The 16,266-nt window shown below is 39.6% G+C and overlaps 1 protein-coding gene across 1 annotated transcript in view; it reads left to right on the forward strand.

Moving 5' to 3' along the window:
- The window catches only part of CWC27 (CWC27 spliceosome associated cyclophilin), a 130,870-nt gene that overhangs the window by 7,906 nt on the left and 106,698 nt on the right, over positions 1–16,266 (forward strand). The window contains exons 5-10 of the mRNA XM_054987422.1: positions 362–460; positions 2,039–2,142; positions 2,380–2,449; positions 3,253–3,332; positions 4,612–4,645; positions 7,538–7,695. Coding sequence (XP_054843397.1) covers positions 362–460; positions 2,039–2,142; positions 2,380–2,449; positions 3,253–3,332; positions 4,612–4,645; positions 7,538–7,695 — 545 coding nt within the window. The remainder of the gene's footprint in view (positions 1–361; positions 461–2,038; positions 2,143–2,379; positions 2,450–3,252; positions 3,333–4,611; positions 4,646–7,537; positions 7,696–16,266) is intronic.

Genomic DNA, 16,266 nt, shown 5'->3' on the forward strand with positions numbered 1-16,266 from the left:
GTAGGAGCTGCATGGGAGAGGGGAATGTGGGAACATTCTCTGATTGTGATCTGCACGGGTTGCAGGATTCAACCCAAGGAAGCAAACTTGTTGACACAGTGTTTGAAATATTTGGATCAGAAATGTATATGTTGCAAATCACAGTTTCAAATCACAGTTTCCAGGCACAGATTTAATACAACTAATTTTTCTATTACAGCCTGTAAGCATATATTCACTATTTTTTTTCTTGACTGTGACTGTGAAAAAACTGCTCTGATGGATGTAAAATACAGTCCTTATGCTGTATCAACTTCTTTTTAGAATGTACTTAAACTGATGGCTTCGAAATAGATTTTAAAAGATTTTTTTAATATGACAGGTTACTGGAGATACCATATATAATATGTTACGACTGGCAGAGGTTGAAATTGACATGGATGAAAGACCTGTCAATCCACATAAAATAAGAAGTACAGAGGTAGGTATAAATTGTTCTGAAATAGATTTAATTGATCTTAAATAGATTTTTTCATTTGCTTCCAAATCTGATAGGATATACAGTAATTTGTTTTTGCTTCAACATAGTGATTGGAATGAGTTATTTACTAACCCTTATGTTCTAAATGTGCATCCATATCTGTCAGTTGCATAACTTTTATGAGGCTGTTGTTGAACATTAAGCCCGTTAGAGTCCATTGTTTCCATTCAACCAAATGTGGTAGCCAGAACTTCTTTACAATGCAATCCTAAGCATAATTACTTCAATCTCAGTGAATTGACATCAGTGGGCATAGACTGGAGTAACTCTGCATAGTATTGCACTGTTCACATGCCATTTTTTTATGAAACTGAAGACATTTGTGTCCTACTTTTTCTAAACCTATATAAAGATAAAACAATACTTCAAATGACATAAAATGAAATGCCCAATAATTAATTGCAACTCAGCATCAACTTTTGGGTCCCCAAAGTCACAGGTGGCCCTTATGGTGGCTGTAGAAATGCTTGTATATGTTCTCTTTCAGTTTCATACATACACACTCTCAATCAATCAGTCAGACAATCAAGAGGCATATTGCAATATTCTGTACCACCTGCACCTTGCAAGTTGCCTTTAGAGCAGTATCATCCCACAGAGAATTTGTTGAAGTAGTTGATCCTTGAGATTACCTACAGAATGCTAAAATTTCCCTTGTCTAAAAAGGACAAGGTGCTACAAGTACAAGTTCTGTCTGGAAGAACCAGCTTCTAAACCAGATGGGGAGCAGAGCAGAGCAGATAACAATGTCTGGGTCAGGGTGCTGGAGTCCTTCTTCCCAATCTAGTTGGTGGTAGTTAGAATCCCCACAGAAGGGGGTGAGATGGAATTGTCCTGCTCTCTCAGATGGTTCTCCTGGCCTGGTTGGTCTTGGCAGGGCAATGAGCAGTCCTTCCAAAAGTGTCTGTTCCAACCAGTTATGGAGTAGAGCCAGGGCTCATTTCGAGGGGGAACGCACAGGAACGCAGTTCTGGCAGTTCCCCAAAGAGGTCATGTCAGGTGGCCCTGCCCACCTGACTCTTGGCCACTTTGGGCCCGTTTTGGCCTGGATTGGGGCCAAAACGGCCCAGATTGGGCCTCTGATGGGTGGTGGATCACTCTCCCGCTCATCAGCAGCCCAATCCTGACCATTTTGGGCCCCTTTTCAGCCATTTTCATCCCCTTTTTGCCATTTTGGGCCCAATTTTGGCCCTGAATGGCCAGGATTGGGTCCAAAACAGCCAGGATAGGTGATGTCAGGGGGTGTGGCATATGCAAATCAGTTATACTAATGACACACTTCCGGTGATGGCAAGAGGCGTGGCATATGCTAATGAGTGATGCTAATGAGTTCCTCCAGCTCTTTTTCTACGAAACGACCCCTGAGTACAGCAAAACGATGGCTGCTTTGTATGTTCTAAATCTAGTGCTGCCTCAGGTGGCCAGTTTGCTACATAAGACGCTTATTAGGCATGTTTTGAGGACAATTTTCTCAAAAGCAAGTTTTTAAAAAAGATTTGGAATATTTTTTTCTTGTAGGTTTTATTTAATCCTTTTGATGACATAGCTCCAAGAACTAATAAAAAGCTGAAGAAGGAAAAACTTGTGGAAGAAGTAAAGAAGACAAAATCCAAAGGCACAAAGTAATTATCAGTTGTAACAAGTTACAATTTCTTGAGAGACTCAGCTATAAAGCTATATGCAAAAATTTAACTCTGAATGAGATAAAAATGAGATGATATTCTCATCTCATTTGTAGAGAATCGTACGACCTCAGAGTAAGAAAGCTATATTAATAAATGGTAGATGGAGAGGATTTAGTTGAAAATTCAGACTATTTTAAGCAACATAGCAATTCTTCTTTCTTTCTGTATTTGAAGAAATTTTAGCTTGCTTTCATTTGGAGAAGAAGCTGAAGAGGAGGAAGTGGAAGTCAACAAAGTTAGCCAGGTAGAATTCCAGGCTTGGATATTCCTATGCAGATTTCCCCCTTGCTTAGCTTGACCAGGACTCCATTTTGGCAACAACTGGGATTTACAAGTTTTGTGAACAAACTCTTGATATGGAACACCACAAATTCAATTAAGGATCTGTACAGAGAAGGAGAAAATTAACCTGTAGCTTTGTTTCTAATAAAAGATGGTAGTCTTTTAAAATTTTGTCAATGGAGAACTTAACTATGAGTGTGTCTGAAAGTCTAGAGTCCCTCTTCATGGCAGCTATAATGTGTGTGTGGGGGGGTACTTTCTGTATCAAGACCAGATTGTATTGAACTATGAACCCTACTGACCTCTCTGCCACCATCTTCTGCAGAATCCACAACTGAAGTTATGAAAGGCAGTGGGTGTAGACTGTGTTGTGTCCATTCCCATCTTCCCATTCAATCCTGTGGGCTGTGCATCCCAAAAGAGTTTCCTGGTCCCCATCTCAGCAATAGGTACTTTAATGCTTTTGCCATCTGGCAATCCCAGTTCCTGTTGCTGGCATCCTGTTTCTTGTGGGTCCCAGGCCCATGAATCCCCCCTCGGCTTTTATCTGTATTCCTGAGTCACTGCCCATAGCTATAGACATGGCTACCTGAATGTGTTGAGTCAGGAGAGTTGATTGCTTGGAGAAGCCGCCTCCTATAGCTTTGTCCTATTTCATATGCAAATGAAAATGATGTTGCTTTGGGTTTCCCTGTAAATGAGGAATTCTTCACTGACAGAACTGTTGGATGGGATAAAGGAATGTTTTTTCTTCTTGGATTTTAGAGTATGAAAGGAAAAAGCAAAAGCAGCCATGACTTACTGAAAGACGACCCACATCTGAGCTCAGTTCCTGCCATTGAAAGGTTAATATGCTATTTATTAAAACCGGCTTTCACTTGTATTGAAGCTTGTTCTTATATCTGGCCTAGCTCTATCATAAAACCTGTCATATAGCTATTTCTTTACCTGCTTCCAGTTCTTTGTACTTGTGGCAATCCCCTGCCCAGTCTGTTTGAGCTGATGCTGGCGCTTCTGGGGGAGAGATGCTACAGACTGAACCTTTGGAGATGGTTGAAAGAAAATTAGAGAAACAGATGGAACTTCCCATTCAATCAAATCAATTCAATCAATTTGAGTATCATCATTTGATTATAATCATAGCATCACTTTGGACAGTGAACCTAAAGGAATTCTGTTTATAAGTCTCTCCCTTGCACCCCCACAGACATCTTCCCTGTACAAAAGGTGTTGAGGGTTTTTTTAACATGAATATTTATCATTTCTTTGTGCACTTACGTTACCTTCTTGCCTGTTCCCCTCCATAATTTTTCTGTAGTTGGAAATACCATCAGTGAATTGGACTTTCAGTTTGAAATTCAAAAGGAAAGTGAGGACAGCTCCTTAATAACCGTTGAGCAGTGAGATGCTAATAAAACCTTTCAGAGTAACCAACACAGCAGTCCTCTGTTCAGTCTCATTAACCCCTTTTGTTTATAGGGCAAATTCTCACTATATGATTTCTTCCCCCCCCCGCCCATACTTTCCCCCCTGCCTTGTCTCTCCTCTCTCTTTTTTCCCTTTCTGTTTTCCTTTTTCAACCCCTTCTCTACCTTTGCAACCCAGGCGGTATAGTCTAGTCAAGCTATATATATTCCATGTGGCATTGCTTTTACATAGTCTACTATGTACATAATAACTCACAGCAGTAACAGTATTTGAATATCATTGTGGTAGGCATCAATAGAATAATAGCATTTAGTACTCTTCTATTAATTCGAATAAAATTATATGGAGATAATTGATAACAATTGCTCAGGGGAAGTTTGCTTTTTCTAAAGGAAGGATGTAGGCAGAGGTGAAAAGTGGTGGTGTAACTGGATGGGGCTAAAAGAAGAAAGGGCAGTAGGTGTGGGTGTCAGCTCACTAGATACTGTTGTGTGCTACCAATTTGTTAACCTTTGCTCCCTTAGTATGTTTTTGATAAGCAAAGTAAAGGAGTAGCATTTTTGGTCTGAAAATCCTATGAATGAAATATGTGTACATTTGTATTTGTACCCATGTACTTCTAAGTACAGTTTTGATCTTATCCAGACAATTTAATGCGCATTTGAGGTGAATCACATATGTTGTTTTGTCTTTCAGTGAGAAAGCAAATGAAATGCATAATTCAGATGAGGTGAGTGGCGCTTTTACAAAAATTCAGAGCCCCATTGACGACTGTGTAATTGCAATATTCACAAGAAAGGCTTAAAGCTACTGTGTTGAATTATTGCAGTACTGTGACAAATAGTTGCATTTTTAGGAGCTCATAATTGTTGCATTTAATATACTGCTCAATACAACTGAGTAACTGTCAGAAATTAGCCCTATGGCTATTGCTGCCTGCATTTTTTGAGCTTCAAGAGTTTTCCTTTTTCTATGGTTAGATGCTTTTTTAGTTCAGTATAGTGATTTTGCTTATTCTTCTAAGTCTCCCCAGACTTCAGTAGATTTAGAAGAGTGTAAATTGGCTTGGATGGTCTAGGCTAGCCCCATCTCATCAGATCTTGAAAGCTAAGCAGGGTTGGCAATTAGTACTTGGAAGGAAGACTGCCAAGGAGGTTAATCTCTTGCGCTGAAACTCTATGGTGTAACCATAAGTCAGCTGCAGCTTGACAGCACACACAAATCAGTTTAGGATTGCACTGTGTGTCTATTATGCAGAAATATTTAACTCCACTGATACTGCCCTGACTTAGATAGCCCAGGTAAGCTTGATCTTATCCGATCTCAGAAGCTAAGCGGAGGTGGCCTTAATTAGTAATTGGATGGGAGACCTGCAATGAAGACCACAGTTGCAGAGGCAGGCAGCGACAAACCACCTGTGTTAGTCTCTTGCCATGAAAACCCCACCAGGGGTTGTTATCAATCAGCTATGACTTGAGGGCACTCTATACCATCATAACTGCTATTAATATGGCATAAGAGTTAGCTGTGCACATGTTTTTTTCAAGATTATGAAATTGCAATAGCATAGGCATAGTTACTTTTAAAATGTCAGTTGCCCATGTAGTAAATCATTAGAAGAGAAGAGAATGAATTTAAACATTAAAATTGAGGAGGCTGGTCACAGCTGAAGCTAGCTGTCCTGAGCCCATGTGGAATAGGTGGGATTAAAAGGATTTTTTTAAAAAAAAGCTCAGTGAAGGAGTTAGAGAACCCTAAACAGAAGTGGAGAATTTATTTAAAATACTTATACCATACGTTTCTGTTGATGGGATCAAGGAGGCTCAAATCACATCTTAAAACAATTTGTGCCAGGCCTCCCCATCCTCCTGCCTTTTGCCCATCTCTCCCTCCCACACCTGATGCTTGTGCTTTTGACTCAATGCACACAGAGGCCAATGTGTTTTATCTGTGCAACTGGATCTGGCATGGTATACAGATTCAGGTCATATGGACACAACCTCTGAGTATTGGGCTTATAGTCTGCATGTGGTGGAGGAAAGTGCCATCAATTCACACGTCTGACTTACGGTGATCCCTGCTGGGGTTTCAAGGCAACAGACGAACAGAGGTGGTTTGCCGTTGCCTGCCTCTGTATAGTGACCCTGGACTTGCTTGGTGGTCTCCCATCCAACTACTAACAAAGGCTGACCCTGCTTGGCTTCCAAGATCTGATGAGATCAGGCTAGCCTGCACCTTCCAGGTCAGGGCATAATTTGTATAAGTGTTTACAAGTGTGAATCCCAATGTGTGAATATCAGGTAGGGCAAGACACAGGCCCAATGTAATCCCAATCCAGAAACACTGAATTGAAAAAAATTATTTCTTTCTAAGGGCACATGACAGTGAAAAAAATACTCATTTGATGCCATATTTCAAAAAGGGTACTACAGAACTGGAAAATGTACAGATGATTAGGGGGCTGGAGAGTCTAGGATTTTTCAGTCTAGAAAGAAGATGACTAAGGTGAGACATAATAGAGGTTTATAAAATTACTAGCAACAGAACCCATTTAAAAAAAAAAGGAGGGCTGTTCAAAACGGAGTGCAAGAATGCTGCCAGGACTGTGAGATGGGCCCTGGAGTGCTCCTGTGCTCCACAGCGGGCAGATTTCATCCCCAAACAGGCCCAATTCAGCCTCAGATGGGCTGAAAATGCCAACTGCGGAGCACAGGAGCACTCCAGGGCTCATTGCATTGCTCCAGAAGTGCTCCTGCACTCTGCAGTGGCCCGTTTGAGACCAAATTGGGCCCATTTGGACCCGGAGGGACGTGCCGCCATTCCTGGCTTTCCCGCTGCAGAGACGGCCTCCAAAGGGATGAGCCACCTTGCTTTGCCTGGCCTTCCCTCCACAGTGGCGGCCTTGGGAGGGATGGCTGCCTGGCCTGGCCTGCCCACCATGGCAGCCTCCAGAGGCTGTGTTGTCAATAACTCAGTTTTTATCCTGTTGCTCCTGCACAGGCACACCAGGATAAAAAGTGAGAAGTAAGCTACACGGTTTGCCTTTTATATAATGGGATGCATGGGGTGGAGAAAGTAGATAGAAGGAGCACTTTTTTGTATCCCATAATACTAGAACTTGGGGCACCGATTGTAATTGTTGAGAAATAGGTTCAGGACAGAAAAAAAGAAACAATTCTTTACTTAATGATTAATGAAACTGTGAGATTCACTGGTAGTGGAGACAGGGATAACCTGAGCATAGATATCTTTAAAAGGGGGTTAAACAGATTCATGGATGGGAGGTCCATCAGTGCTAATAGACATGGTGACTGAAGGGTGCCTCCATCTGCAGAGGCAGCAAACCTCTGACTATCAGTGCTGGGAGGCAGCAGCAGGGGAGGGCCTTTGCCTCTGTGACCTGTTTGTTTAATCCTCCACGGTAACTGGTTGGCTGCTGTGTGAAATAGTGTGCTGGACTAGATAGATCAGTGAGTGATCTAATCCAGCAGGCTGTTCTTATGTTCTTGGAGACAGCATTCAGACGGCATTCATTCTGTAATTCTTCGTACTGGAATGTCTTCTTCTTTCCCTTGAAGAGTACCTAAAAATTAGAGAGAAACTTTCTTCCCTGTTTTCTCAGGAGGAAGAGGAAGGTGAAAACTATGATGAGGATGACATGGATAGTGATGAGAAACATCAAATGAAAGAACGTATTGCACAGAAGTTAAAGAAAGACACTAATCTAAATGTTAAAAAACTTGCTAAAGATGAAGAATCAGAGAAGAAAAGTAGCCGTAGGTGAGTAATGTGTTACTTTAGTTGTATTGCCCTGTATTACATTTCCCAGCTTTGGTATTAAATAAAATATTGAATGCCCGGTTCTTAAGTTTATTCCTCAATGGAATTATTTTGTGCAATTTCAGTACATCTCATTTTCATTCTGCCATCTACCATATAAAGATTTTAAAGTGATTATTGAATATTTATACATGTATGTGTTATATACACATTTTGTTCCTAAGTCACAAACATATGTGTGTGCATATATGTGTATGGTGTGGGTGTATATATTTATAATTTATAAAAGTTTCTAGGCAAGTTATGATGCAGTAACAATCAACAATATGCACTTCTCTGAAGCTAGCAGCTTAGTAACAAAATGCCTGCTTACCTTATGTTTGAAATTTTCATGAGTTGGCCCTCTCCCAAGTTGCCAAATCTCCCTGCCTGGAAACAAATTGGGAGCCAGTGTAAATGGGCTAAGACTGGAGTGATACGGTCCTAAAGCCCACTCTAGTCAAAACCCTGGCTGCAGCATTGTGCACTAGTTGAAGTTTCAGAATACTTCTCAAGGGCAGCCCCATGTAGATCACTTTGCAGTAATTTAATCTAGATATTACCAGGGTATACACCCCAGCGGCCAGATCTTTTGTACCTAGGAAAGGCCATAGCTGGCTAACCAGTTAAAGCTAGTAAAAGGCAGTTGCCACCTGCTTATCCAGCAGTAGGCCTGGGTCCAGGAACATCCCCAGACTACAAACCGATTCCTTCCAGGGGAGCTCAACCCCATCCAGAATGGGTGACTGTTTCAGTCCCATAACCAGACCATCAGGCTGGAAAGGATCTAAACAACTTGCTTCATCCCGGAAAGCCTGAAGTTGTCCAGCCAACACACCTGTTCAGTCACCTTACTCGGGAATCAAACATTTGAAACTGGTCAGGAGCCCTGGGGTAAATGCTCAATCCCTTTGAATTTCATCCCAGGTCAATAGGTGGTAGTTACACCCAGAAATGCATTTCTTATAAATATTTCTCAAAAATGCATTTCCCATTGAAACTAGTGGAAACAGCTTTAGGATTCAGATGGGAAGCCATGTTGATCTGCAGTCAAAGAGCAAGATCTGCGTCCAAGAGTACCAGATCTAGCTACAGGATTGTTTTTCCAGTATTACTTAGTTATTAAATAATCGAAATTGAGGTTTACAATTGGAAATGTATGAAATCTGACTCCCTCCCCCACATCCCCATAAGTAACCTAAATGCATTATCAATTCTAGATCAACTGTCTGGTTTCACGGATCTCTTGAATAGCCACATAGACCATTAAAAGACATCCTGTATTCCTAAGTCAGTTTCTTCTTCTATTTATTCCCAAGAGACTATTGCAAAATATTCGGTACAGTGTGACCTGGATACTATGGTTCCATAAATCTTAGATCGCTTTAATTGAGAAAGTGAACTTTGCAAGTCTAATAGTGTTGCAATAGACTTTTGGACTGGTGTACTGTGATTCCTTGCAGTAAAGCCAGGTGCAGTTTTTAACATCACCCATTAGATGCTTGGCAGTAAGTTGGTATTGCAACTAGAATTGGCTGGCAAAGTTGCAGCAATATAGAGAGAGAGAAAAAATCAAATTATAATATCCTATGGGCATTAGCTGTTCTGTTAAAGTAAAAGTCACATGACATGTTTGAAATACTTATCCACCCAATTTGAATTTCTGAAGTTGCTTCCCCCCCCCCTTATTCTGAACATTTAACATTCCATCAGATAACAGGCTAAATTATTACAACTGCTGCTGTGGCAAAACAAGCAACAGCTATCAGCTTGTGAAATTCACTGTGCAAGCCACCAGTTTCTTCTTTGCATCTGGAATTACAGTGCTACCATGTCAGTTCAGTATAAATATGTATAATGTGTTGAGTAATTATAGGAATTGGGAGCCAGACTTAAAAAACATCATCTTATTTCTAGATGACTGTTGCTTTACACAGATGTGCTGGAAGCTAGTGATATGGGACATTCTCCAGAGAGATTTTCAAGGACGCTAATTCAAGCTTGCATGGATCAAAGCATGCAATGATTCATGGATCTGGGGTGTCAACAATAACAGAAGGGAATCCACAGTGTATGACTTCTGTGGGAGGTTCTGGAAATGTTTGTGAAACATCTGAGAGCTGTCAAAAGTTTTTGTCTCATCAGAAACTTAGATCAACAGAGTGCTGAAGTTTTTGAAATACTTTATTTGGAATAACAATTTAGATTTAAGAAGCACTAATAGCCAGTCTGTTGCAGTAGTCTAAATTGTGCATTTTAGAAAAATCCCTTAATTGGTTATGAGCATTCAAAGTAAGCCTTTCCACATTGCTAAGAATGATGTAAGTCTAAGAACAGTTGCTCATGCTACTTTTGGTGATTAATACAGATTCCCAAGTATAAAAAAATGTACCCTGTGATCTTTGTAAAGAGAACATGAGTGTATAAATTATTACTTTCCCCTTCAGTGCCCATAGAAGCAGAGATTGTGAAGACATCAGGTCCTTGCCCATCTCCATGTGTTCACTCCTTTGACTATTTCCCAGCAGTCTAGATGAATCATGCCAGGTGACAGAAGATGGAATAATGGAGAGGCTGGAAGCATTTCAGTGCAATGGGGTGGGCAGTCCAAAGCTAGATCTAATCAGCAAGTCCACTGTCACTCCATGCTGGCCACAGAGGTCAACCAACCTCACATGCTGGCAGTGGCTTCTATTCTCCATGTACAGGTGCCCTCCTGTAGAGCAGCAGTTTTTAAAATTAGAATTTTGAAGTGTGGTAGTTCTGAGAGCAAACGTTTTGAGTGTAAACTTTACTACTGTAGTCTTCGTTCCTCACTAGGACCCTACTCATGATATCCCTTTTAGGCCTCAACATTTTGCAAGTATTACATTTCTGAGTATGTGCATTGAAAGAAAAAAACCACTGGTGCTTCATAGACCCATTTGTAAAATAATCTTATTTCTGCAGGGAAAGAGCTTGAGAGAGAGAGAGAGATCTATATGCAGTGTGACTTGCCAAGTACAAACCTTACTTCTCCTTCTCCCAGTTTGCCAACATACCAATATCTTCATAGGTAGATTGTGATTGTTGGATAATTGTGACAAATGTTCTGTGCCATTGCATTACATAGCAGCCCTTCAAAGATGGGATCCTCTTCTCATATTTCACGTGGTATTTTATAGCAAAAGCACTGTTGTGATGGAAGTGCTATCAGAGAATTAGTTTTAGAATTTTATGCGATTCTTTAAATTTGAAAAAAACATGGATTTGAAGGTATGTTGATGGCTTGAGAATGATCCCTTGGACTGTGTTTGGAATTGGAGGAACCCCTCTTCTCCTTTTAAAGTAATGGCCCATGAATCTTTTCATTTGAGTTCTCCCCCTGTAGGTGGAGCTCACATGCTGCCCATTTACAATAGTCACTTGTTTTTCCTGCTGTTCCTGGATCTGGCAGTCTGAAAGCTCATGTTCAAATCAAAGTGCGTAAGAGCAGGGAGGTGCTGATTGCTAACAGCAGATGAGAGTGTCAAGGGGAGATGAAGCATACAATTTTAACATAATAAGGTTGTGAATATTTTCAAGGCTCTTGCCATTCTGCTGTGGAATACTTTTCTTAAAATGTCTGGCAGTAGGATTGCAATCTTTAATTTGTAAATTAACCATCTGTAGCTTTAGTGGACTGATGCGTGGATCATTTTGACTCAGAGCAAATTTAGTGAACAAGGGCAGCAGGTTACTGGCATAGATTCTTTTTAAAGACTGTTTAGGTGTCTGTTTTGTATTAAAGAATGGAAAAGAAAATATTGATAGTTTTTCTTTTTTACAATTAGCTTTTGCTTATTAAGTCACCATGGTGTCATGTCTCAATTTTCACAGTACTGAAATGTATTTAAATACTTACAATTTTTATATAACTATGATTAACAAGCAGTGCAGAGAAAACACGGACATGTGCTAGCTGCTGCTGGCCTATCAGTATCCTCTGTTGTTTCCCAGTGATCCTCATCACTAAGGGAAGGGGCCATTCTTTTTCTTGCAGCCCAATGACAATGCCTGAGTACTGTATTCCACCCTTTTTTGCATGAACCTTTAATGCTACTGAATTCAGCAGAAGGTGAAATTTTTCAGATGAAACTACTTAAGATCTAGTCCAGTAAATGCAATGTGCACACACAAGGACAATCTACAGGTGGTCAGGGGTGTCTCTCAGAGTATTTCCTCTGCCATTTGCATGTCTGAAAGGCAGTGAAAAGCTGTGCCATTTTGTGAGTGGCTGCAGCAGAAATTTCAGAGGGCTTCAGTTCTTCCCAATGTGCCCAGATGTATTGTAGGATTGTAGCCACTACAGTTTAACAGTGCAATCCTAAACTAAGTTACTCCAGTCTAAACCCATTGATATGAATGGGCTTCGACTGAAGTAACTCTGCTTGGGATTGCGCTGTGAAAGGAGTAGGCTTTAAATAATTCAAGCTCAAAGAACTGAATCACTAATGGAAATGTATTAGTGTTTTCCATTAATAATGTTTTTAAAATGAAATCTCTGGCACTTTCACAGAAACCTGTATACATAACTGCTTCTGTGAAGAAGGTTTCTGCATTTATCATGATTAATTTTCCTTGGTAGTATTATTTGAAGCTGCTTTCCATAAGGCATGCTGTCTAGTACTAGATGCGCAGTTATCCATCTCCTCAAACCATAATGCATTCTTTTAATACTCTCTTCATGGTGTGCTATTTAATACACATTTTGATTATGTTTGAGAGAGAGAGAATGATATCTTATTCAGTGATTAATGAAATTCAACCTATGATCTTGGCACTCCCACGGCATAGCCTTTAAAATTAAAGTATTTAATTTGTTCATGGTGAACCTTCTGGAAACTAAAATTATGATTCACCAGTAAACAAATACTGAAGAAGTAAGAGAGAACATGGTACACAAATAATGAAACCGTTTAAGAACAATTTTTCATCTCACAGCAGGAGAAAACAAAACTCATACAGGAGAAAAAATTCTTTTAATAGAACCCCTTATGAAAATCTTCCCACAGAGAATATCACTTAATCTTATTTGTAGTTCTGATGCCCCTCACCCCCATGGAAAGCTAAACTTTCAAACTGTTTATCCTAAACAAAAAGCAGATTTTAGACATTTCTCTCATCTTTAAATGGAAGGCAATTTTTGATACAGTAAAAATCTTTTCTAGGAAAAAGAAGTTTTTATACAACTTTTCTTGTAATTCTTGATAGGTTCCTTTCATGGGTATTATGCTTTTATTACTAACCCATTTCCTCCACTGGATATTAGCTGTAAGTGTATACCTTACAAAGCAATCCTTACCAGAACTGCATCCTTCTTTAAGCTCATTGACTTTAATTGACTAAGAACGGTGTGAGTCTTCTTAAGATTGAGGTACAAGATTGGAATCAACTCAGAAGTTCCTATGTATATCTTACTAAAATGAAAAGAACAGTGCTTGGGCAGATGACTGTGGCTCTTGCGCTGCTGCCATTCATATTTGATGATAGTTGCACTGGAGAAATTCTGATCGATTTGTGTTTTCTGCATTATCCGTCATTTCCAGAGACACGCATTGTCTTGTCTCATGTGGTAACAAAGTCCTCCCCCCACCTCCGAATTCATAGTTCTCACATTTTATATTATATCCCTTCATCTTTGGGGTCTGGAATCCCGATTATTACGTTGTTTTAAAGCATTTCACACAGTCCCTTGTCTCAGATCAGCTTTTTAGTTCCATCTCCTTTTCACTGCTTCTGTTTTCAAAAGCTATTGTTTCTTGTCTGTCCATCGACTTCTAAACTTTCAGAGCATCCTTTTTTTGGCCTAACATATTAGGGAGATTTACAGACATACTGACCTGTGATTATATTTATTGACTGGTTTTAAATGTGTATATCCTCCTGTCCTTCAGTCAAAAAAGCTGATTCTAGAGTTCAAATCACAATAATAAAATATCATTCACAGCAACATTAAAACACCACAAGATAAAATTAGACACAGCAATTTAAACCAGCAGTTCAGAAGAAGCAATTAAAATAGGAAGCTTAAGGTGAAAATATCATACAAAGGAGGAAGGAAAACCACTCACCTGAACACCTGGGTGAGCAAATAAGTATTTAACCATCAGCTGATTTTTTTTAAAAAAACTGAGCACTAGACAAGACTCCAAGGCAGAGATCTCCAACTTTGTTGAGCCTGTGGGTACTTCTGAAATTTTGAGAGAGGGTTGTGGGTGTGACCACGAAATGACTACCAAAGGAGATGGGATCTGTCACAAAATGGATGGAGGGAAATCACACTATGTATTGTCCTATGATGTGGGCAGTTATTTCCAAATGGATGCTCCCTGCAAGCCCGAAGTTGTGATAACTTCTGGGGTCTTCTGAAGCACCCTTTTCTCCAATAAAGTGGGGAAAATCCTAACTTCTTCTTCTTGATCTGACTGAGGGAATATTCTGACACTATCACCATATTATTACATTTATGAGAGGCCCATTCCTTCTGATCTATAAAGCTGTAATTCAAAATTGTTTGGAGAAAATTATTGTGCAGAAATTAATGATAAAAAATAGTTCCCCCAAATATCTTAACAGCCCCAAAAGTGGGAGTTGTGTCACTTTAATTGGCACAAAAGTCTTCTCTGTTCATGTTACTCAAGTGCATTATTCATTTCAATAGATGTTAAAAAATTAATACCTTTTAAATTTAATAAACATAATTTAAAATCTATAAAATAGCATATTAATCTTATTAGTAGGGATTATTCTACATAACTTTCCTGGCCTGAGCTAAAGATTAATATTTTTACAATTTACTGTGTTAAATCACTAGTTGCGCTTTCAGAATGTTTATTCATTTTCTTTCAAAATGTGGCGATTACTGCATCTGTATATTGTATTTTGTTGTCATTCATTACTGCCAATTTGCTTGGCTAATTGCACATCATTTTTTTTAATGGAGAAATCTGGATTCTTAAATTATTTTGGCATACAGAGAATGATCCAGTCTATACACTGGCACAACCCAATTTTCAGCTTGTGAAGGCAAGGAGCAGAGAGTACTGTTCTCACATAGGTACATCATGTTTGATGCATAAATACCTGATTACATGAAGGCACTTCAGAAAAATAGGAGTTTCCCACCTCACATAAAACATTTCTTTGTGAGGGAGGTGAAGGGTACCTGAGCTGGTCTTCTTCAGTCGCACAGTTTGAGTTCCAACACTTAAAAATGTTTGAGCAGAGGTTAGTATCCCCAGCACTGGGAAGTATTCAATACTGAGATAAGCATCTTTCATTGGAAACTTGTCAGAAAGAAATAACATACATGTCAGAGATGTTTTAGGTGCGCTATATATCAGTTACAATGTTCCTGAAGTTTATGTGCTTTAAAAATGCATTTAAGATTGATTAGGCTTTTAAAAAGTATCCTAATTAGTATTACTGATATATAAACATTAAGGCTGCAATGCAGCTTCTTTCAGCTGCGTACACAAGCTCAGCTGCTGTCTTCTGTGGGAAGGGTAAGGAACTGTGGGTGCATGTAGTCCTTTTCCTGGGTATGCACAAGAGTCTGAATTGTTGGTTGCTGATCATGTCGTATCAATATACTAGAAAGAACTGAGCAAAATTTCATAGAAATATTCTTCTTCGTCCTATCATACAGTCCTTCTTTTCATCAGATACATCTGACGAAGAGAGCTGGGGCTCTCGAAAGCTTAGGCTACAATAAAGTTGGTTAGTCTTAAAGGTGCTACTCTTTACTATTTTGCAACTACAGACTAAGACGGCTAACTCCTCTGAAAAATTGTATGATTTTTGATATTTTATATTTCACAGTTATACACATTATCATACAGAATGTGTGTTTCCTGCATTTAAAACACACTTTAGGCACCAATGCTGTGAATTTTACTAGAATTGCCTCCTGTCATGCTTCTTTATATTCCCCCCATAGCACTCTTTATAATTCTTAGAGCACTCTGTTTTCATTGCTCCTTCACATTCTTATTGTTTATTTGAATGTCTTGCATTTCTCATGAATGGTGTATGCATGCTGCAGGGTGCTGTGTCAGCTAGCTCTCATCCTTCAGTTTCCAGGGTGAGATTTAATGGATCTTTCAACTTTGTTCTGTGCCTGCAGAGATTGCTTTGTGTTATTGGGACCACAAGTTTTCATCCAGAGCCCTCGGTGTTGTGATACTTCATACTAATATGTTGCTTATTATTTATCTGGGGTGGTGAAGGGGAAGTGTAGATTCCTCTGGGACAAGCCTCCTGTGTCATTCCCCAGAATCAATTAGATACAGTATTCTTTATTCCATTGTGATGGCACCAAGGGGTTTGAGGGGCCACATTTGTTTTGCCAGCAACTGGACAAATACAGGACCAGGAGGCTAATCCAGGGGTTAAGGCTCTAACAAATAAAGTAGACAAAAGGAGAAGAGAGAGAAAGATTAACATACAAATAGAGTAAATAGAGAGAGGTCTTACTGGGTCATTTGAGTGCTAGACTTTTTTCCTGAAGCC

This window comes from Eublepharis macularius, chromosome 8 (assembly GCF_028583425.1).
Source record: "Eublepharis macularius isolate TG4126 chromosome 8, MPM_Emac_v1.0, whole genome shotgun sequence".
In the NCBI taxonomy this organism is placed as follows: Eukaryota; Metazoa; Chordata; class Lepidosauria; order Squamata; family Eublepharidae; genus Eublepharis; species Eublepharis macularius.